This window comes from Ostrinia nubilalis, chromosome 4 (assembly GCF_963855985.1).
Source record: "Ostrinia nubilalis chromosome 4, ilOstNubi1.1, whole genome shotgun sequence".
NCBI classification, from domain to species: domain Eukaryota; kingdom Metazoa; phylum Arthropoda; class Insecta; order Lepidoptera; family Crambidae; genus Ostrinia; species Ostrinia nubilalis.
The window spans coordinates 4,427,379-4,450,445 of record NC_087091.1 but is presented as its reverse complement, the minus strand read 5'-3'; the positions used below and the strand labels follow the sequence as shown (position 1 = coordinate 4,450,445).

Below are 23,067 nucleotides of genomic sequence, written 5' to 3'. Positions count from 1 at the left end.
ACACTGTTTTCATTTTTGTTCTTGAACTGTAGAATTTCTTTTTATAAGGCTAGTAGTTTCTAAGACTGTAAACAGCCTGCACGAAGATGACGCATCTGAACATTGTTTTTGAGACTGGAATATTACTCATCTTGTGTGCAACTTGTGAGTACCTATTTACTTTTATTTAAAACATATGTTAGAACATACAATATCAAGGATTGCTTGCTAGCAATATTTATTTTGTTACGTTGCCTAATGTATTATTCATTATTTGGATGGGCCTACGAAAGTAAATAAGTGTAATGCTTCGTGTAAGTTAATGTAGGTAGGTAAAGGCATTATAATTTAGAAATTGACATTTATTTGTACTTGTTGCATCCGACATGCATTTTCAATTAGCATTAAATGCAAGTGGGTTTTGACCATGATGGCCCAGTTTTATGTTGATAGGTGTAGATATAGTCACCACCTCAGTTCTGATTTTAGAGGCGACAAGAACTTTATTTAGAGGTGACAAGAACTTTATTTAGAGGCGACAAGGGAAATGAGTATTGAGTATGGTACAGAAGGCACAGACTGACAGACCTGAAGAATATTGTGCTGATTCCAGCCAACTCCGCCTAATCTCTATGGGCGTAATGTCCGCTCCACAACTCCTCAATCCAAACAGTTCTTCTAATATCAATACTTTCAATTATAAATTCATTTTACCTATTTTGCAAATAGGTAAAATAGGCCTTTAGGACGCTTTTTTACACGTCTCAGTATTACTATAACCTTACAACTGCTTCGGGACAATAAATGGGCCAGTGCTAAGAAGAAGCAGTGCAATAAAATCAGTCACTATTGTCAGCCTCTTTTCATTATCTTACAGCGCAGCAAGCATGTGGCCCAAATGAAATTACGGTTGACTGCGCGGCCGTTTGCGAAGCGGACTTTTGCCCCAAGAGTGCGAAGCCCCAGACTTGCCCCCAGCCTGTTACCTGCCCCCCAGCTGGATGCAAGTGCCAATTCAACTACCGTCGAGCTGACAACGGTACTTGCATACCAACAGAACAATGCCGTAAGTTTGATCTTTTAAGGTTGACAGCTATCATGGAATCGAATATCATGCAGTCAAAATCAGGTATAACACCCGCATATTATACGCAACGCGATAACCTCATAATAAAGGTAGCAGGAAGGCGCTGGATGCGGCAATTGTGTAAATCATTAGGGAAGGCCTATGTTCAGCAGTGGACGTCCTTTGGCTGAAATGATGATGATGATGAATACCCGCATAGAAGTCATTATCTAAAGATTACTTATTCACTTTTACATAATTTGTTTTGGATCTTACCCTACTATTTAAGCTGCGGTTAATCGTTATTGTGGGAACAATAAGCATTTTGTTTCATTTCTATTTGTGTTTGTTACTGTATCTCATGTTGATAACCCATGCATCTAAATAAATAAAACCCCCTGTAGGTGACATTCAGTAGTAGAAATTGATACATAGTACCTAATATAAAAAGAAAACGCAGCGTAGGACGTCCACCCACCCACAAGGTGGACCGACGACATCATAAAGGTAGCAGGAAGGCGCTGGACACAGGCCGCTACCAACCGAGCAGCATGGAAAGCATTGGAGGAGGCCTATGTTCAGCAGTGGACTTCCTATGGCTGATGATGATGATGATGAATATAAAATTATCTTACTTTTAACATTCCAGCGCCGTTCCAGTGCGGCCCCAATGAAGTCTACGCCCCCTGCCCGCCCCTGTGCTCCGACGACTGCTCCCTGGCCCCCTGGGGGAACGGCCAGTGTCCCCCGACCTTCGGTTTTATCGGCATAGTCGTGTCTTGCACCCCACAATGCCGCTGCCGAACTGGATTCTGGAGAAAGAACGGAACCTGCGTGACTCTTTCGGAATGTAAATTAAACCGCTGATCGCATCAAGAGAAAAATACCCAAGAATAAGTAACCAATATAAAGGGTTTTTTTTTATATTTTCCTCTGACTCAACTTCATAATGGCTCTATTATTATACGTAAGGTGTGAAGAATGTGTGTGTAATAGATAAGAAACTTTTAGGACAGAAAAATCCTAAGTGTTCTGTCAATTTAAACAGGGTGATGGGCACAAAATAAAGAGGAAGAATCTATGGATTATCGTTTGGGTCATTAACTCATAAAATCTACAATCACAATGTATGTAGATACTGTAGTTACTTTTCGATTTAAGCCTAATTAGAAAAATCACAATTCGGATTCATAAATTTATTTCATTTCCTTGAAAATAATTATGATAAGAACAAATTATGACGCACTAAATAAACCCCAATTAAAGTGACGTGTTTTCTTTTATTGCTTAGATATCCACACCAATTTTTTGACAAAACGAATACTAGGATACGATACGATCTGGTGAAGGTCGCGGGAAGAACCTGGATGCGGACAGCGCAGGACCGCAGAATAAGTAATAGTACCATGGCAGGACCGGCCGTTAAGGAAATCCTTTTCCAGCAGTGGACGTCATTTGGCTGAAACGAACGAACGACGAATAATAAAGTTAGTAAGTAGTTACTATTCCTCATCAAGTAACTTAGCTACGTCCTAATGTGTGTATTCAGTCACCTATATTAGGTAGGCATTTCAAGGTCAGTCATTTAACATTGTATTGCCAATAAGTTGACAACTTACTTAGGTATTTTCTTGAAAATTAGGTAGATATAATCATGACATTTATCTATTTATACAGGCATAGTAGCACATACAAAACCTTACTACGTTTTAGTTATTGTAGGTACGTAATTTAAAATTATCCAGAATCAAACAAAAAGTGCTAAAGTAGTACCCATACCACACGTGTACACGTGACATGATGGCTGTGATCTACCTATAATATTGTGGGGGTAATTTTATAATACCAATGCGTGGACCCCTGCATTTGTATTTTCTATGCTCCTACCTACTTACATGCTTGTTCCTTTGGACAAGGAGTGTTTCGTGTAAATTGATTTCCTGGCATAACAACACTGAATTTCTTACGTCAATTTTTCATAGCACCAACCTAGATGTTCTTCCTAAGCTATTTGACTATTATAAATATTTTTGAAGTACTGTAACTAAATTATAATCCAGAGTTTGACTTCATAACTTTCACAAAATAGGTGGTAGGTAATTAATTCTTAATCCCTAACTTCAAGATGTAGCAAATAAAATATTAATAGCTCCGTAGACAATGTTTTACAGTTACATAGAATACTGCCACTACAGCTGTGGCCGCGGAGCAAGGATGGCGCGTTGGATCATCATTTTTCTCTGCGCGTGCGTCGCCGGTTGTTTAGCAGAAGGTGAGATCTTCTTTTGTTTTTTGCGTTTACTTTTTAACCGCTTTATTCTTTTTTTTTATTATAGGAAAATGATTTCAAAAGGATAGAATTTTCGGTCGAGTTTTCATCTCGGATTCGATTTTAGAATAACTTGATCAAAATACATTCATTTACCTACGTTATTATCATTATTTTCGAGCGCTAAATTTTAGGTTTTGTGTTTTGGGTAGACAGTGTAAAAAATTTATCTAATAAGTAATTTAGTGGTAATAAGATTTATTAAAATGATAACTACTTCCTTAAAAATATTCCAAACTACCTATCGACTCTCGAATCGGCAGTCCAACTGATACCTTTGCAAATCACATTTTGTTGCAGTCACCCCTATCACAGCCACGTAAGATACCACAGTGTTTACCTTGATGTATGTAATATGTATGATGTTTGTCTGTAGGTACCATAAAATGTATTTTGTACCTCGACTTTCATCACAATTGTCCCTTTTGCAATTTCTTCAAACATGACTAACTAATTATTATTCATGTAGGTAAGCAAATGTTACATTTTTATTGCAATGTTTGCGCTAAGTATTTTTATGTTTAATTAAATTAAACTGTTTTTCTGTAATGCTGTAGGTTTTGCGTCATCTTTCTTAGTTAGTTGCCATCACTAATTAAAACCACCTGGGCTAATATAGGTACTTTAACAATAAGTAACCGTTGAAAGATAGAATGAATAAAACAGTTGATGATAAAATAAGTATCAAAGAATGAACAACTGTTAACCAAAAGTTATAATACAAAAGTCTTCAAATATCTTTACATAACATAGGTACCTACTTGCCATTATGGTGATATCCACAATAATCATGGACGTCTCGGTCAAATGACTTTACATGTCGACTATGATTTAGATCCAATTGAAGATAAGACCATAAAGTAGATTTGACTATAAATATCTTGAAAAAATCGAACTGCCTAAGGCGGGAATCGAACCCACGACCTTTCGCTTGCCGGGCGACTGCTCTACCATCTGAAATAGAGACATCTGAACTACTTAGACACTAGATGAACCAGATTTGACTTAGGGCTTATTACCCCTGGGACAAAGTTAAATTGGACTTACACTAGTTACAGTCAGCGGTAGTTCCTGGCTCCACAGGAGTTGAAGACTTGCAGAGGTGGAAACGAGAGGTGGAAATAGTCCTGTTTAGGTTAGGTACCTACTAACTATTTTTTTTATGCATAATAAGGCAGGTATTTAACCGCAATCGCACCGGGTGTTAAGTGAGATGCTGTCTATTCACTCTCGCCTTGAAAAGACCCGGATTATAGTGTTCGGGAACGACAGCAGCAAGCAGCGAATTCCAGTCCCTAGCTGTTCGCATTATAAAAGAGTCATCAAAACGCTTAGTGCGAGCTGGTGGAATGTTGACATAGGGATGGTACGCTAACCTGCGCCTGGTTCACCGGTGATGGAAGGGGCTAGTGGAATTCGTTCAAGTAATTCCTTCGCACATTCTTCGAAGTATAGCCTGTAGATCGCAGCTGCGCTACGGTATTGCTTTGTGGGGCAACAGCACAGATGCGCCAAAACTTTTGGTTCTACAAAAAAAATGTATAAGGATACTTGCTAATATAGGGCCTATGGAAAGCTGTAAACCATATTTTAGAGAATATAAAATATTAACTGTCCCATCTCTTTATATATTGGAAATATGCAAAATAGTTAGGCAAAATGGGGAAATATTTGATAAGACAGACGAAAAGTACACTGGGACTATGACACTGAGAAAGAGAAACAAGCTTGTGTTGCCAGATAGTAAATTAGAATTACATGGATCCGGACCATACTCCATGGCAATAAGGCTATATAATACCCTTCCTAAATATTTAAGACAGATAGATAATTATGATAAATTTGTGGCGTCCTTAAATGTTTTTCTATGTGATAAGTGTTTCTACAAAATTGATGAATATTATACTAGGCTGCAATAAATTTAAAATTGAATAAATATATTATTAAATGAAATATAATTAAATAACATAATTAATAATTGTTACTACTGATCTAAAATTGTAACTTCTTCTTTTATTTTGTAAAATGTATACTTAATGCTTGCTATGCCCTTGCAGGGTGCATGTGATGTGCTGCCCTACCATGCATACCATTCACCAACTATCAAACCACATGTAATGCAATGCAATAAATGATTTGATTTGATTTAGAAAACCATTTGTGTACCTAACTACGATCTACGTACGGTGCATTTCAGATCCAGTATGCAGCGACAATGAGATCCTAGACAACTGCCCTGTGGACTGCGCAGACGACTATTGTCCGTCGAGCGAAGCACAAGCACTGCAGGCGTGTCCCCCCAGTCCCAAACCATGTAACCCACCCGCCTGCAAATGCGGCTTCAACTATCGCTATGCCAGTGCCAAGAACAAGACTTGCATCCCTACTAGAGAATGCCGTAAGTTAAAATTCTGGATACATAGCCTCCCAGGTCTGCTATTCAGTAGAAGAATATTGTCAGACGACAGAAGAGAAAGCAGTCGTATCTTTATTTAAGACCGAGGACATTCATAACAAAATAACCCTTATTCTGGCGCAGTCAGGCAAAAATAGAAGCTGTACCTTCATTACCGCTGTCTTTACGTACCTACCACAATCAAAAAAAAATCTGAGAAAGTCACTTCTGGCGGTACCCTACGGCAGAACTCTGAGAACATTTAGCCAAAACACTTGAAAGACCTTCAGCTTAATAAAAAATCGTTCTTATTACAGGACCCTTCAAATGCAGCCGTCCTAACGAAGAATTCAACCCGTGCCCTCCATATTGTCCAACCGACAGCTGTGACGAGGCTACCCCTGACGGTAGATGCCCGCGGCCAGGCCGCATCCTTATCGTGCTGCAGTGCACACCAAGGTGCCGTTGCATCGATAACTACTGGAGACAAGATGGTGTTTGCATACCCTATGCGGAATGTCGTAAGTAATAGAATTGACTACTCGTGAATATTTGAGAAAGTGTAATCAAACTCCTTAAATTTGTACACACTATCTACCTACTTATGATGGGTATGTAGGTATACCGCATTAGGTATAATTTTTGTGGAGCAACTACTGCTGCTGCTAATGGAATGTTATTTCGTTAGTTTGGAAGCACCATACATGTTAACGAAACTATTCCCACCTCTCGTTTCCACCGCTGCAACTCCTGTATAGCCAGGATCTACCTTCTATACCTACATGTTAATTTAAAGGTTTTCTGAGAAATGAAATGAGTCTCTATAATCTAATGCAAAAGTTCGTTCGTTCGTTTTAGCCAAGCCTCCCAAGTATTCCACAACGACCGGTCCTGCGCCGCTCGCATCCAGGCCCGCAACCCTCGCCAGATCGTCAGAATGCAAAAGTATATTGTATTAACTTACTTTTATAGCCCAAAACAAGAACTCCACATCTGACTACCCTGACTACGACGAAGCATCGGAGTACTTGACGTCTTTCGCAACAGCTTCTGCGTCAGCTGTCGCGTTTTCCAACGATTCTCCAAACGCATCAGCGGCTGCATCAGCTGTCGCTTCAACTGACCCGTCAGGTGGTGCGTCTGCTGGTGCATCTAGCGCCGCTTCTGGTGGATCTAGCGCTGCTACCGCTAGCGCTGCAGTAAAACATGGTAAAAAAGGTAAAGGATAAATAAAATTATATTCTTAACTATACAAATACCAACAGTTCCATCAGCCCCTCGTACTAAGCTAAATCTGCTTGTGTCTCAGCTTACCGCATTAGTCCGGTGACGGTCACAGGCTCAGTCGGCCAGTTTAACCCCTTCACCGTTCGGCTATCGTGGCTTCTTTCATCTGTTGTCTGGATGAGATTGTTGCAAATAGCAGACGACAAAGTTTATGGAATAGGTTTAATTCCAAGGTCAGATTTGATTTTACCTGACAGTAGCAGACCCTATCTGATTACCTGCAGGCAGACTTATTAAATCATTATTTGAACCATACCTTATCATTATGGTTTTTCACTAAATCACTGAAATATCAGTGGGTAGGTACATTGAAATTTAATCTAATATTTTTGTCGACAGCACCAACCTGCAGCGGACCTAACGAAGAGTACGTCTTGGAGAAGAAGTCCTGTCCCTCCGAGCTTTGTTCTTCAATGGTGGAACGCAGAGACTGCAGAAACGCGCCTCCTCCTCAACCAGGATGCGCTTGCAAGTCGGGATTCCTCCGAGTCAACAAAACTTCACACTGTGTACCCATATGCAAATGCCCCCAGATGTTACATTCCCCTGATTGCTTATAAGTTATTTTTTTCTGATTGTATTGTATAATTAGCACATTCAATTTTGAGTCCTTTTTAAGAAAATCCTAAACAAGTGACAGACAAAGCAGATTCTAAATACAAATAAAGAATAATGAGGTAACAAGAAGTGAATGTTTCATTTAATTTTTTTAAGACAGGGAAAGGAGAGAATCTTAAGGCTTGGTATTTCTGCTAAAGTAGGTATTTCGCGCTGTCAAAATCTGCGCGCGCAATACTTCGCCGAAAACAGCGCGCCAAAGAGCTCTCGCAGCTACACAGTATAGAAATACGCAGTTTAGAAATACGCAGTTGGTTAGGTTAGGTTGACTTCCATCCGTTCAAGCGTCACACTCACAGCACTTTCTAATACAAATCATATCCAAGTGATACAAATTAAAACAACTTTCAAAATTTTTGGGAATATATTTTAGAATCGAATAAATATAGAATATAACTGCCAAACTAAACACGGTTCAAAGAGGCGTGGCGTCACCCGACCTTCCGGAAGTTCCACGCCGGCTAAAATAATTTCAAGATTACGTCACCCGACCTATAGGTAGATCCTCGGGAGCTTGAGCGATTGGAAAAACATTTTATGATCAGTTACTCGTAGTAGCGATTATTTAGAGCTTGGATAATAAATTATAGTTGTTGCAATTCACAAAGCTTTGCATGTGGTTAATTACATTAATCAGTATACGCATCAATTTTGTTCAGTCTTTTTGTTTATTAATAAATAAAAATATCATACTAAAATTGCATACATATTTGTTTGTATTGGTCTGGGTGTTTTCTTTCCATAATTTATGTATAACGTATGTACGGGGCTCTGTATCGAAAATCACTATGAGCAATGAGCATCACACACTGTTACCTGGAGTGCATTACCGCAGCAAAATTTTTATAAATGTTGTGCTTTAGAGAGTCGAGAGTATAGCAGATAATTAGTCCATCGTGAGCAGTCCACTAATAGCAAAATTCGTTCAAATTATAGTTTTAAAGTTATTGGCTAGAAGATTATTTTATCTTGCAGCTTAGACCTTTAGCTACAGACCTTAGACAGTATTTTTGTGAAAATTCTTACGCATGGTGGAGGAAGGGACGCTCTAGACACTCAAGTCTACAAGGAGTCATATGAACTCCAGTTTTAAATCCGTTGACATCTGCTGCATCTGCCATCTTTTTGGGTAGAAGATTCTTCCATCTTGCAGCTTAGACCTTTAGCTACAGACCTTAGACAGTATTTTTGAAACATTCTTACGCATGGTGGAGGAAGGGACGCTCTAGACACTCAAGTCTACAAGGAGTCATATGAACTCCAGTTTTAAATCCGTTGACATCTGCTGCATCTGCCATCTTTTTGGGTAGAAGATTCTTCCATCTTGCAGCTTAGACCTTTAGCTACAGACCTTAGACAGTATTTTTGAAACATTCTTACGCATGGTGGAGGAAGGGACGCTCTAGAGACTCAAGTCTACAAGGAGTCATATGAACTCCAGTTTTAAATCCGTTAACATCTGCTGCATCTGCCATCTTTTTGGCTAGAAAATTCTTCTATCTTACAGCTTAGACCTTTAGCTACAGACCTTAGACAGTATTTTTTATTATTTATTTGTGTCAGTGTGCTCTTCTAAAGAGTAAGACGATTGTATGTAAGTACCTACTATTAAAATGTAATTTTAACTCATTGGTTTTGTCTCATATTTGAGGAATGTATCATGAGTAGAGTCTTCGTTTAAAAGGATGCGAACGATTTAAATTTCAATAGGTAGAGAAAATTGATAATTCTTAATTATCAAAAATTTAAGCCTTCTCCAGTAACACTGATATTATTATACTGTGACTCATCAAAGTCATCATTGTCAAAAATATTGACAAATCGCGAACTGTCACGGCCATAAAACTGACACGCGTCCGTCCTCCGTAAGCGCCACCGCGCGACTGATTGAGATTATCCAAGCCGTCATGGACGATTTTTTCCACATTTTTTAACATAGTAACTAAATAAGACGCAATATAAAAATTTCATCCGTTAAAAGCCCTCAAGTTATTTCTGAACTTTAGTTTAGTAAAAGATTTAGAATCTCAAATCGCTTATTTTAAAAATAAAACCATAAATAGAAAACGAATAGAGGTAACTTTGGGAATATATTCTATCGAGTCAACTTCATCAAATCGTGTTTCCATCCGTTAATAGCCCTAGAAAATATCCTCAACTATGCCCAATAAAAATCTTAGCCTTTAATTTTACTGTTTAGTACCTCAAAAATGAAAAATGAAAACCTCATTTTCGCCATTTTCTCTGCTACCCGGCCTTAAGTGTTGGTTGAGATTTACCAGCTACAGTACTTCGTCTTTTTGTTTACATTTTAAGTCAAAAAACATGGATGACATAAAAAGAAATCTTAAAGAGGGTATACTTAATGGGGGATTTAAATGGAAAATTTATAATTTCTCGAGTACGTCTTAGAATAGTCCATTGTTCATAGGACGACATTAAAATTTAGACTTTAACACCCGTATTCACAAACGATGCTTGCTTAAGTGAAGCAGCAAATCGAACGCACAGCGTTGAATAGAGCTCTGTGATTGGTTCGTGCGTGATTCTGTGCGTCCACGCGCACTTTGAGACCTCATAGTAACGTTTGTAAATACGGGCGTAAGTACCTTAATTACCTAAGAAGTTAGGTAGCTATGTAGGTATACCTATACCTACATAGCTATCTCATATTTAACGTGTTTTTCGTGACTTAAATAACCGAATCATGAATCGTTTTTGCCGATAACTTTTAAAAGTATCCAAATCAAAACCATCATAAAAAATATTTTATGCAACACTGTCCAAAGTAAACATGCGTAAATGTAGCATGTAGCAAGAAGGCGCCGCTACCAACCGGGCAGCATGGAAAGCTTGGGGGAGGCCTATGTTCAGCAGTGGACGTCCTATAGCTACACATACCTACTAGTACGAGTAGATACCTAAATAGTAATTAGCTCTAGACAAATTACTGCTGTCTATGCCCAAAGCTGAAAACGTGACATCTGACCTCACCTGTGCTAATAATGTAAAAATATCATTTCTTGTGACTTTTTCCGGTACAAAAATATTTATAGTCGAACCGACCTATGGAATCTGATCATTTGGAGAGCAGTCACGGAAGAAGCATGGCGCCTTGGCTGGTAATTTTGCTCTGCGCGTTCATCGGTTGTCTGGCTGATGGTAAGGTCTTCTTTGTTTAAAAAATTGAATAACTAGTCTTTTAAAATCTTGCCTTTTAGTATAGGACATGTTTAATTGTTCGGAATAATGCTGAGCAAGAAACACGGTCACTAATCATTCAAACCATCGCGATGCATCGCGGTATTTGTGAAAAATACCTTTGGAAGCCTCGGGTTGTGGGTAGCAATAGCAACAATATGTTATTTTATAATTTAATCAGGTGTTTTTTGTAATAAAACATTAATTTCTTTGGTGGCATAAACTTCAGTGAATTAAGTTATGTTCACAGATACAGATGCAGTGTGAAAGTAGGTAATGTGTATTACTTATTCATATTCTCTCTTTTTACTTTGTCTTTTTTTTATATAATTATGTACCTATCAAAAACAAAAATAAAGTTCTGATTCAAATTAATCTCCAAAGGGTTTTTTAAACTTCTCAATAAAATATTAATGTACTGTTGCACGTGTTGAGTCTTTGCGTGCGTCACAGCGTTAGTTAAATAAATGTAGGTAGAAATAACACCTGGACTAAGTTTACCAAATCATCGCTCTGAATTTAAACATAAGCAATTTTAATAATATTAATTAATATTATACATACAGGTAGGTCCCTACCTACGTTTCGAAGTGACTAACAATATAGGCTAGTTTCCTAAAAAAATTTTTTACGTTACGTTTCAAAGTTACTTTCCTGAAAAAAAAATTTAGACCGTCAATTTTATTATCAAAAGATATTGGACACGTATATTTTGAAATGTCAATCAAACAATTAACTATGGTGCGTTGAAGTTCGGCGCGACGCGGTGACGTCACAAAGTGCTACACTTTTAAGCATTCATTGACGTCACGGGCCTTTTCTTTTCAACTATGGCGAGCTTTATCTCTTTAAATTTTCATTAGTTTGAAAACGTGAAAAATACGTGTCGAATATTTTTGTTAAGTTAATTAACGGACTAATAAAACTCTTGCCTTTTTTTACCCAGGAGACATCTCTATTTGCGTTTCAGATCCTGTATGCAGCAATTTTGAATACCTAGACAAATGTCCTGTGGACTGCGCTAAGGACTATTGTCCAACGAGCGAAGAAGAATCCAAGCAGGGCTGTCCACCCAGCCCCGACCCCTGCCCCGCGCCCGCCTGCAAGTGCGGCTTCAACCACCGCTACGCCAGCCGCGACAATAAGACTTGCATCCCTACTAGAAATTGCCGTAAGTAAAAGTTGTCTACACTGAGAGTTTGGTTACACATAGGCTGGGTTGTACCTGTTAACACCATATAAAAACATCGGTTATCGTGAAAGTTACGGTCAAAGTTAGATGGTGCAACTCAGCCTTAGAATTCCAACTTAAGATTTTGTTGTAAAATTATTACTTTTAAATGACACAATGAAAGCTATCATCATACTAGTTGGTACAACTGTAGGTTGAGCCTCGATTGCGGTAATTTGTAATGTTTCTAATTCATTCGCGCTTCTTTTATCTTCGCGTTCCAGTTGCATTCCAGTTGATGCTCAATTGTTCACGCAAGACTCACCAGTGGCGCCAACTAGTGAGACCTTTATTGCACCAACATAATTCGCAGGTTTAACCCGTCCTATAATAATAAAGGACTCAAATACCTACTCAGCTTAGAATCAATACTACGTACGCATGCGACTTTACTTACATTACAACGAGCTTTATGTACTTAGTCGTTAGATATGGCGCTGGTTTGCACAGTGCGTTGTTGTTAACTATTTCATTTACCTACTTAAAAGTCAAGGATATTCTCAAGAAAATAATCACCTCTGACCGGAAAGCGTAGCGTAGGACGTCCATACACGTCATGTGGACCGACGACCTCATAAAGGTAGCGGGAAGGCGCTGGATGCTGCAGGCCGCTGTCAACCGGTCATTGTGGAGTCATTGGGCCTATGTTCAGCAGTGGAAGTCCTATAATGATAAATTGCCTCTGTATAAGACCGAGAAAATCTTAGGTCTTAAATTCATTCAAAAATCATTCTTTACTCGACAGCTCCCTTCGAATGCAACCGACCCTTCGAAGAATACGTTTCGTGTCCCCCTATGTGCCCAAACGGCAGCTGCCAACAGGCGACCCCTAACGGGAACTGCCCTCCGCTGCTGGGTAGAATCGGCATCATACTGATATGCAACCCACAGTGCCGCTGCATCAAAAACTACTGGAGACAGGATGGTGTTTGCATACCTTATTCCGAATGTCGTAAGTTGTATTTTTGTAGATCCGTAGTTGATGTAGGCCCAGGATGTGCGCCGCGATAAGCTTTTATCGCGCTTTTCTGTTGATTTAACGAAAAAGCCCATACATTTTGTCGTCTAAAATCATCGATAAGATTTTATCACGGCGCACATTTAAGTCTGGAAAGTCATTAAGTAAATGTAAGCCTAGGCGCAGACCATTGATTTTTCGTCGGCCCGATTCTTCATACAAATTAAAATCGGGCCCAAGTATCAGCCAACTGAAAATCGGTGATCTGCGCCTAGACTAAATGTGAAACAGTTTGGTAGTCAAAGATCTGGGACACATATTACACTTTTTGTGGAGATACTAGATTGTAAAAGAACCTGGAGACATTGATAATGATGACAGAATTAAATACAAAATGTTGGATGGAGCAGATATTAAAAAGTAAATAGGATATAAGTAGGTATAATATCATAAAACATTTTTTTCAGCTCAAAACAAAAATACAACGCCAGCAACTCCAGCGGCAGAAGACCAAGCAAATTCAGAAGACCCACAAAACCCAGTAGACTCAGAAAACCCACAAAACCCAGGAGACTCAGAAAACCCTGAAAACTCAGAAGACCAAAACTGTAGTGGAGAGCAAGATGACACAAATTCCGTGACTGCTACTTTATAGTGGACCCCGGGAGCGATGAAACAGGTGAGCACGTTCTATTGGCTCCGTGCACGATTACAGCGCCAACTAGCGTCCACAACTTTGTGGGTTCTGTCACATTGACATTTAGGTCGTATATTTGTGAAAAAATATCGAAATGAAAAAATAACAAATATTTTCAACTAATAAATTGTTGTGATACCACCATTTGGGTGGAAAAAAGGTTTTGAAATCATTTTGGTCATTCAAATCAAATGAGGTAAGTCCAAAAAGTGTGTTTAATTTTGATTGTGTCAGGGTTTGTTTACTTCATTTATAGTTGTAGTTTTACAGTAAAACAAAAAGAAAAAGCTACTTTAACGGTTTCATTATATAACAGTAAATATATTTAAATGTTTCTGTATCGCTAGTAATAAATTAAATATCGTTTTCAGATCGAAATGAGTATCGTTTTGAAGACCGGGTTTGTGAGAGTTACAATATCAAATTCCAACCACAAACCGTATTTAAAGGAAAGTTGTTGGTATTGGCTGGACAAGTCCGAGATGTAGAAGAATTAAGAACAAAACAAGGGCAGAGTTCAATAATTCACGCTCTCATCATAAGGCAAACATCTGTGCACAACAACTACTGTGACTCATTTTTGTACTACCACGTTGTATAGTTTAGTTATTTCCAAATTGTAAACGGCTATTAAAACAGCCCTATCGAAATACAGTCCACTCTTTTATTTAAGTTCCCAGTAGGACCCTTTTCATGCGATTAATTAATGATATTAAAATGTATTATGTAGAATCGCTTTGCCATTGACAGATACATCTGATGACAGAGCTTACATTATTTCTACTTTTGACCACCATGAGCGCTGCGATAGATTATGTCCCCCCCACCTAGTACTTCGCACCCAGCGAATAGGGATGACAACACGATGGCACTTAAAACTTTAAGTCTAGTGCTTAACTCAAGTGAGTGCCTGAGGTATGGGAGCACAGAGGGGTGACAATATGACAGAGCATACATCTGAAGCCTAACTGAAGTCTCACTGACGGTTGACGTTTCAAACACACCCTCCCACCCGTGCCGCTACCATGTATCAAGCACTGACCGAGTCAAAGTAGCTACGCTAGACATATAGAAGCTACTATAGCACAATGATGTTGGTGTTGTCAAATGCGAGGAACGCGGGTTCGAACCCTGTCGCTCCTGGACTCTTGTGGTGAACCTACTCGTACAAAAATCATATTTAGGTCACCACAAGCTTTAACGGGATTAGCAATATGTATTTACAAATAACTGTTAATCTTTAAACCTTTGTTGCCAGATCCAGTTTCCGGTCACCAGGAAGAAATTAACAGCACCACAAACAGCACCCTGTAGCTCCCTCAGCGAGTGCCCAGAGATTTTCAGTTTCAGCTTAAGACCTACTAATTCTTAACGTGCCCGAGAACATCAGTCAGTTTTAAATATGATTTTGGAAATATATTGAAATTATTATAAAGCGTTTTTTTTAATTTATTTTTTAAGCAACGAGTTAAACGAAAGATAAGTTGTCACGGCTGATGCTATAGATCAGGGGTGGCCAACCCATTCATCCAGTCGATCGTGGCAAGGCAAAAAATACTATACCTACATGATTGTGTACTATGCTGTTCTATTTAAGATTTCAGGAAGTATGTTAGTGTTAGATCGCCCAGGGTTTTGTTAGTAAACAATAGATCTTATGTCTAATCAAGTTGGCCACCCCTGCTATAGATAGTATTACAGCTGCTTATGAGCCTACCTATTAATCAGAAAAATGCAAGGAAGGAAAAAAAAAATCTTCATTAGTATTACAAAAATACCAATGGCGTAAATTGCATTCAAGTTAGCCAAGTCCAACCTCAGATTTTGTTGCAAAAATAATAAGAAACCGTGAACTTTTAAATGACTCTCATTGCACTTGAACCTTATACTTACGCTTTGATAAGTCTTCTTTTAGGCTGAGTTGCATCACCTTATTTTAACCGTAACTTTAACAATAACCGGTGTTTTTGTATGGAGTTTGATAGTCTTTTGACATTTGATAAAGTTAAAAAAAGATGGTACGTGCAACCCAATGTTATATGATTTTTATTTTACGATATGTGTCAGTTTTCCAGTCCGTTTATCTTTTTCAAATGATACAAGTCACACTTACTTCTTTTGTTGTGGGGCTAACGCTTTGTATACTAAGTAAATTACCTGCAACGTCCATCGACAGTATTTATACAATACATTGTGCGTTTTTTCCGCATACCGGCACAGAGCACTGGCCAGTCAACAGTCAACATGCGTACTTTTTTCGTGATCTCCTGTCTAATCGTGGTGTGTTCAGCACAGACTGGTAAGTACGAGTGTTAATTAATTAATTAATAAGTACTAATTTAAAATTCAAAAGTTTATCAAGAATTATGTAGTACTAGCTTTCCGCCCGCGGCTTCGCCCGCGTGGAATTTTGTCTGTCACAGAAAAACTTTATCGCGCGCGTCCCTGTTTCAAAAACCGGGATAAAAACTATCCTATGTTCTTTCCCGGGACTCAAACTATCTCTATGCCAAATTTCATCAAAATCGGTTGCGAGGTTTAAGCGGGAAAGCGTAACAGACAGACAGACAGACAGACAGACAGACAGACAGACAGACAGAGTTACTTTCGCATTTATAATATTAGTTGGGATTTTTAAAGTTGCGTTTTGTCAAGTTCCGATAATTTTCTATAACTTTCATAATTATCAAAACTATTTCCTATCAAAATTGTCTATAGTGTCTATTTATTTATCTAGTTTATTCAGAACCTAATTACATAATTTTTAGACTTGATAAAGTTACTTTTTTATTTTGTTCCAAATAAACTCATCTTACCTACCTACCTACTTACTCGTTTAAATTAAAATGCATCGCTGTTAGTTTGCTCGAGAAAGACTGATTTTAGTTTTGCAATGTTTGTGTACCTAGTTTGTTTTTAAGAAAAAAATAAGGCGGTACAAAGTTCGCCGATTAAGCTAGTTCAAAATAAAATTAGTACCTAGCCTTCAAAGTTGACTATAAAAAAGGATGTTACTTTAACCGACGCTAATATTTTTTTATAAACTTCAAACAGCTGTTTTTGTGCGTAGTAAACAAGGAAAACAATTGGCGAAACCTCACATCCGCACCTAACAAATTGTCCGCGATAAGAACCAGTAGAACCGGGCCTGGGGGCATACCCTCAAGTTTAAAGCTACGAGGATGACATCATAATTTTAATTAATAGATTTTAATTAACACCAAATAATACTCATACATTAACATTCACTGTTGCTGTTTGCTTCGCATGGGTTTCGATTTGTTGTCAGTTTTTATCTCGCGTCACACCATCAAAAACACTATTTATAATAGCTTTTGGTGATTGGCATAAATTGATGGATTCAGTGTAACTGGTATGGAACATAATTTTCAATATAATAATGGGCAGGTTGTTTGCTCAATTGGCTGGTTCTGAGTCATAATACAAGACAGGACCACTTAATTTTCTTTTTAAATCTGTGGCGGTTAGGCGTGGAATCAGAATGGAATAAAATACTTTGCACGAAAACTGTACTTTAAACTTTAACTATTATTTCTCAACAAAAATGTGAAGTTCAATGTATTGGCTTATAAGTAGGTCAAGAAAATATGGCACTATAATGGGTTATGGAAATTACAGATAAATTACAATGTGGGTCCCACGAAGTGGAGGCGTGCGTCAAAGACTGTCCACCGGAGAAGTCTTGCAGGAACCGGGGCATTAAGTTCAACTGCTTAAATGACGATAGCCCGTGCACTCCCAAATGCATCTGTGCCGAGGGATACTATAGGAATGCTATTGGAACCTGCATTACTGGGGAGGAATGTGGTAAGTAAATTAGACTGTATCTTTTAACTTCTTCATCTCTATCACCTTAAATTAGCCACGATAGCCGAATGGTGAAGGAGTGTCTTCCAGTGACTTGGTCCACTTTTAGCTTGGTCCACGGGCCAAGTCGCTGGATTGAATCTTTAAATATTAAGGATTTTTTCCTTCATCCAGTACTTAACTGGACCCACTCTAGGATTTTAAAAAATTGAAGATGGGCCCAGTTATAGAAGAAAAAGTATTTAAAAATTTAGACCAAGCTAAAAGTGAATTCTCGTGAAGAAGTCGAACCGCCATCCGAGGAACACGGGTAAGCGGGTTCGAACCTCGCTAAGGCTGACACTCGACTATTGTGGTGAGCCCACACGTGACAAGCATTTTAGCTTAGTACCTACAAGGGGCTAACGGGACTATTATGTAGTAATTTGTGTAAAAATATGTTTCTATTAAAATATAAGTAGGTAAGTCTAATTTATATTAATTTACTTCCACCATTTAAAGACAAATGCCAAGGCAAGAACGAGTTTTATGCCTGTGACAGCGCATGCGACAATGTCTGTGCCGACATCGCCACCCAGAATCGGACCAAATGCCCCATACTGAACATCAAGTGCAACGAATGGTGCTACTGCGATGATGGGTACGCGAGAGACGCAAACGGAAACTGCGTGCCTGTTAGTGAATGTCGTAAGTATTTTTTGTCATCTGGCTGCCATAAAATTAGGCTAAGCTAATAAGGTTTTCCACATTACACGGTTAAAAGCGACCTGCATGCAGCGCCTTCCTGCTACCTTTATCAGGTCGTCGTTACCAACCGTGCGATGTGGAAGTCATTGGGGGAGGTCTATGTTCAGCAGTGGCTGAAATAATGATAATAAGTTTTAGCATTAATTTCGCCTTTTGTATTCTAAGAGGATAATAATAATAAGGTACGTGCGTAATGTCTGGCCAGCGTGGGAAGTGTAGGCTAAATCCTTCATCTGCCTAAGTAAATCCTCCATTTGGTAAATTAGAAATATATTTTTTATTGTTTTACTTTCAGCGAAGCCAGCTGCCACTTCTGGAAGATACGCTAGAGCAGGTAAGAAAAGCGTTTAACTGGTTTAACTTCATTATTTAATACTAATTAGGTAATTATCACGGCATGACAATACATGAGTAAGGAATATGGCACATTCAAACTGCTTTTTATCTGGTTGTGAAAATAATATTTTAGAATAATCACGCTAAACATCCCTTCCCTTTCTACCTTGATAACAACTAGCGCCCTCTGGTATCATTTGGGTCCTTCAAACCTGTCTTCAGTGTGGCGCGAATTTTCACAACTTTTAATTTAATTTAACTATAAGTTTGTTTTGTGTTGTAAAATACCTAGGTACTTGCGACAGAGAATACCTAACTTATGTATCGTGGCTAGTAGAAGATCCTCACTACAAAAAGTTTGCAATTTCTTTGTTATTGTGCTATTTACTTAATTAACAACTCTTGTAAGTACTCTGTATGATAAACTGTGGCGCATGTAACTTTTATTACAAATCTAATCAATTTTATTGCTCACTTTTGCTGGCGTGACTGCAATAACACATAAAAATTAAAACCATACCACTTTGGTTTTATATTCTGTATTTTTATTGACAGGTCCCAGGTGTGGGCCCAACGAACACTTCACATGTCGGCTTCCCTGTCCTCCCGAGACTTGCATCTCATTGGTTGCGAAATTCCGGTGTGACGGCCAGCAGAAATGTAGACCTCAATGTGCCTGCAAGTCTGGCTTCTTGAGAAAAGAGGAAGGGTCGCCCTGTGTGCCGATCTGCGAATGCCCCGAGATGGCCAGCTCTGTAGATTGCCAAAGATCATAATTTATAGCCACTTTTAAGTCATAATGTAATCCAAAGAACAAAATTACCTAATTAAATGCACAGTTATAATTGAATCGGACTTTTATTTAAAATATCCTTGGTTCTAGCCTATTCACAGTAAAACAGAATTTTACAACCTGGGTGAAAAAAGTGGATTTTTTACTGCCTTCATTTCACCTCCTCGGAACCATTTACACCAGGTGAATCTATTTGACTAAGCATTTCCCTTTGTTCACCTAGAACCGCTTTAGTCGACTCAATTCACCTGTAAAAGTTTGGTGAAATGTGGACACTAAAAATTCCACTTCCTTCACCCAGGTGAACAAAGTGAAATAATCCATCAATACGATTGTTCAACTAATCCATATTCGCCACACATAGACACACTTTGGTTGGATGGACCACATGGACCATGGACCACTGGTACCTATCACTAAACCACACAACCTAAAACCCTTTTTCTACTGAATTCTCTTCGTTACAGGCCCACAATGCTCCGACCCAAATGAAGTTCACACGTGTGCAAAGAGCTGTCCTCCAGAGACCTGTATGTCTCTCGTGGCAAAGTTCAAATGCAACGGCAACGAAGTCTGTCAAGAACGTTGCGCCTGCAAACCAGGTTATTTGAGGCTCGAACCAGGATCACCCTGTATACCGCAGTGTGAATGCCCCGAGTTGGCAAACTCGCCGGATTGTTAAAACTTAAAGTTAAAACCATGAGCTGAACTACGAAATAAATTATTTTGAACAGTTTAACTGTTTATTGATCTCTATAAAATTTCCTTACCCTACCTAGCCAAACTTAAAAAGCGTGGCTGAGCTTGTAATTCACGTGACTTCCATGAAAAATTTATGAAAAGTATGGAAGAAAGTCGTCATATAAAACCTGCCATGAAATCGCAGCAATTTTATAGTTTGTCATCATAGTAATTTTGCTACCAATAAGTAACTCCTGTCGTGAATTTTTCGCCCAGCTACTTTTCAACTTACAATTAAAGTATCACAATTTATTAACATTTTAATACATAATAATATAATAACAAAATATAAAATTCTAGCTTACAGCTATGTACTTTCCACAGTAGCTATGTGATAATACTTTTTGTCCTCTTCTGTTATTGGATTGGGAGCCCCTGATAATGGATCTTTTCCTTCATGAGACTTAGGAAACGCTATGACATCTCTTATTGACTCAGCATCACATGCGACTGAGACTAGGCGGTCTATTCCTATTGCCAACCCACCATGTGGGGGGCAACCACTCTTCAAAGCATTCAGAAAATGTGACAAACTCTCCGGGCTTATATTTAACATTTTTAATATCTTCTCCTGCAGTTCAACGTTATGTATACGGACTGATCCACCTCCGATTTCATTGCCGTTCATAACAATGTCATAAGCTAGTGACCTTACTTTATAAGGTTGAGTATCCAACAAATGAATGTCGTCTGGATGAGGAGCAGTAAATGGGTGATGACAGGTTTCCAAACCATGTTCTCCTTTTTCAAATAACGGGAAGTCCACAACCCATAAGGGACATACATTCTTTTCAACTTCTAGTAGATTTTTAGACAGAAGCAGTGTTGCCACCATTTCTCTTATTTCACCTAAGCATAGACATGCATTCCGATTATCTCCCATAGAAATTATACATGAATTCTCATTTTGCAACTGCAATTTTTCAGTAAATTCAGTACCAAATTCATTAGATATTTTTTCATTTAAAACTACTTTTACTTGATATTTTTCACTCAATTTCTTAATTGCATTTTTTGTTGTTGTCGTTAGTTTTCCTAATTTACTGGAATATGGTAGTGCATATGCTCCAAAATCATCACTCGATGATTTTTCATTAAATAAATGCTTTATATTTACAAACTTCAAGTCGTAAGTTAAATTAGGCTTATCTGTACCATAATTTTGTAAAGCATATTCATAAGTCATCCTCCTAAATGGGGGTTTTGGGAGATCTTTGAGAAACGTTTCATAAAGTAAGTTTTCTATTAAACTGATAACTCCTTCTCGGTCCGTAAAAGACATTTCAATATCAAGCTGTGTAAATTCTGGTTGTCGGTCAGGTCGCGTGGTTTCATCACGGTAACATCTGGCGATCTGAAAGTATCTGTCAATGCCTCCAACCATTAACATCTGTTTGAACTGTTGAGGACTTTGGACTAACGAGTAGAATAATCCGGAATGATGTGTAGGCACTACGAACTCCCTTGCACCACCAGGGGTTCGGCAAAACAATGTAGGTGTTTCCACTTCCACAAAGGCATGGTTTTCAACAAGAAATTTTCTAATATTGTGCAGCATTTGTGATCGCTTCCTCAAGTTGCTTTGCATTTCTGGAAACCGTAGATCAATGTACCGATGTTGTAATCTGAGCTGCTCCTTAGGTTTTTGATAATTTCGCAAATTGAATGGAAGTTTATCATTTGTATTTAGTATTTCCAAATTGTCAATAACAACTTCAACTTCTCCAGTAGCCATGTTAGTATTGATTGTGTCTTTGGGTCGTAATTGTAGAATTCCTTCTATTTTCACCACTGTCTCCAAGGGAACATCAGGTAGAGAGCTATGGTCACTCACTACGCACTGTGTGATACCGTAAGAGTCCCGTAACAGTATGAATTTGGATAACCTATAATATTGTACCCATCCACATAAAGTGACCTTTTGTCCAGCATTTGAGGGTCGCAGTTCTCCACAGTTGTGCGTCCTGAACGTAAAAGTGTTGCAGTGTGGTTCACAATCATGATTCTGGATACGAATTTCTTTTTGTTCATGTAAGCTTCTGGTTAGAAATAAAGTCTGAACTTTTGAGGTTAGGTTCCGATATTGACAATAACTTGCTGCTGGGACCTTCCATCGGACTGCTGTACCATTCAGTACAGGTTTGTATAATGTTGGAATATTTGATATTGAATAGGCTTGCCGCAAAATTGTTTTATTGAGTTTCCACATTCTTGCACCGATATCGCTGTAAATTATACTCATAATACTATGATCATTGAGTATTTGAGTACGATGTCGAGTACTTCGTTTCGCTCTTTAAATTATTACAAATTATTCACACCATATCACCATTATCCTTTGTATTTTTTTAAATTAAATATTTGTTTACATTCAGATCAGCACAGAAAACAGCCAGCTGACAGATATTGACGTTTATTTTTTTTAATGTTTCACGGCCTTGGCCTTGGATCTTAAACATTTTAGACCAAAACATGCCGCTGCGGCAGTGTTGCCAACTCGGATTTTGAAAAAGTCGTAGGACAGATTAGAAAATTACGTAGAAATGGTACAATTTCCATATAGAAAATACGTAGATCTACGTACTTTTTTTTCTGAGTGAAATGAAGAGAGTAGGGGTAGGTAAAAGTAATAAAACGACAATTTATATTACCCTAAAAGTAGTAAAGTACACTTTTATTGTGTATCATTTTCAGACAAATTAAATTTAGACATAATTATATTTGTTGGAAAGAAGGAAGGAAGTTGAAAAATATCGAAATACAACAACACCTTCGAAATCTTAGCACAATCTTAGTTCGAAATATTTTTATAGCGTCAGTGACATTTACAGGGGGGCGCTGTACAGCATTTTTTCTATGGG

The 23,067-nt window shown here is 38.3% G+C and overlaps 5 protein-coding genes across 7 annotated transcripts; 4 read left to right on the top strand and 1 right to left on the bottom strand.

Annotated features, from left to right (window-relative positions):
* On the top strand, positions 1 to 2,294 carry LOC135071441 (late cornified envelope-like proline-rich protein 1). The gene is made up of 3 exons (XM_063965233.1): positions 1 to 144; positions 857 to 1,045; positions 1,695 to 2,294. The coding sequence occupies exons 1-3, from the start codon at positions 87 to 89 to the stop codon at positions 1,910 to 1,912; spliced, it is 465 nt and encodes a 154-aa protein (XP_063821303.1). The 5' UTR covers positions 1 to 86; the 3' UTR covers positions 1,913 to 2,294.
* Positions 2,295 to 3,208: 914 nt separating this feature from the next.
* On the top strand, positions 3,209 to 7,743 carry LOC135071440 (SCO-spondin-like). The gene is made up of 5 exons (XM_063965232.1): positions 3,209 to 3,317; positions 5,572 to 5,772; positions 6,087 to 6,290; positions 6,742 to 6,987; positions 7,396 to 7,743. The coding sequence occupies exons 1-5, from the start codon at positions 3,260 to 3,262 to the stop codon at positions 7,614 to 7,616; spliced, it is 930 nt and encodes a 309-aa protein (XP_063821302.1). The 5' UTR covers positions 3,209 to 3,259; the 3' UTR covers positions 7,617 to 7,743.
* A 2,992-nt stretch (positions 7,744 to 10,735) lies between these two features.
* Positions 10,736 to 15,196, top strand: LOC135071439 (uncharacterized). Its single transcript, XM_063965231.1, has 5 exons — positions 10,736 to 10,836; positions 11,846 to 12,046; positions 12,852 to 13,058; positions 13,532 to 13,743; positions 15,020 to 15,196. Exons 1-4 carry the CDS (start codon positions 10,743 to 10,745, stop codon positions 13,717 to 13,719), a joined length of 690 nt encoding a protein of 229 aa, XP_063821301.1. The 5' UTR covers positions 10,736 to 10,742; the 3' UTR covers positions 13,720 to 13,743; positions 15,020 to 15,196.
* A 757-nt stretch (positions 15,197 to 15,953) lies between these two features.
* LOC135088528 (inducible metalloproteinase inhibitor protein-like) lies at positions 15,954 to 20,204 on the top strand. Of its 3 annotated transcripts, none has more exons than XM_063983368.1 (5): positions 15,954 to 16,060; positions 17,401 to 17,589; positions 18,091 to 18,276; positions 18,632 to 18,670; positions 19,933 to 20,204. In XM_063983368.1, the coding sequence occupies exons 1-5, from the start codon at positions 16,006 to 16,008 to the stop codon at positions 20,145 to 20,147; spliced, it is 684 nt and encodes a 227-aa protein (XP_063839438.1). In that variant the 5' UTR covers positions 15,954 to 16,005; the 3' UTR covers positions 20,148 to 20,204. The 3 variants fall into 3 exon arrangements, with proteins under 3 accessions (XP_063839438.1, XP_063839437.1, XP_063839439.1); XM_063983367.1 differs by lacking the exon at positions 19,933 to 20,204 and adding an exon at positions 19,228 to 19,522; XM_063983369.1 differs by lacking the exon at positions 18,632 to 18,670.
* An 81-nt stretch (positions 20,205 to 20,285) lies between these two features.
* Positions 20,286 to 22,590, bottom strand: LOC135088520 (aspartate--tRNA ligase, mitochondrial). The gene has a single exon (XM_063983357.1). It carries the CDS (start codon positions 22,446 to 22,448, stop codon positions 20,514 to 20,516), a length of 1,935 nt encoding a protein of 644 aa, XP_063839427.1. The 5' UTR covers positions 22,449 to 22,590; the 3' UTR covers positions 20,286 to 20,513.
* Between the last annotated feature and the right edge of the window lie 477 nt (positions 22,591 to 23,067).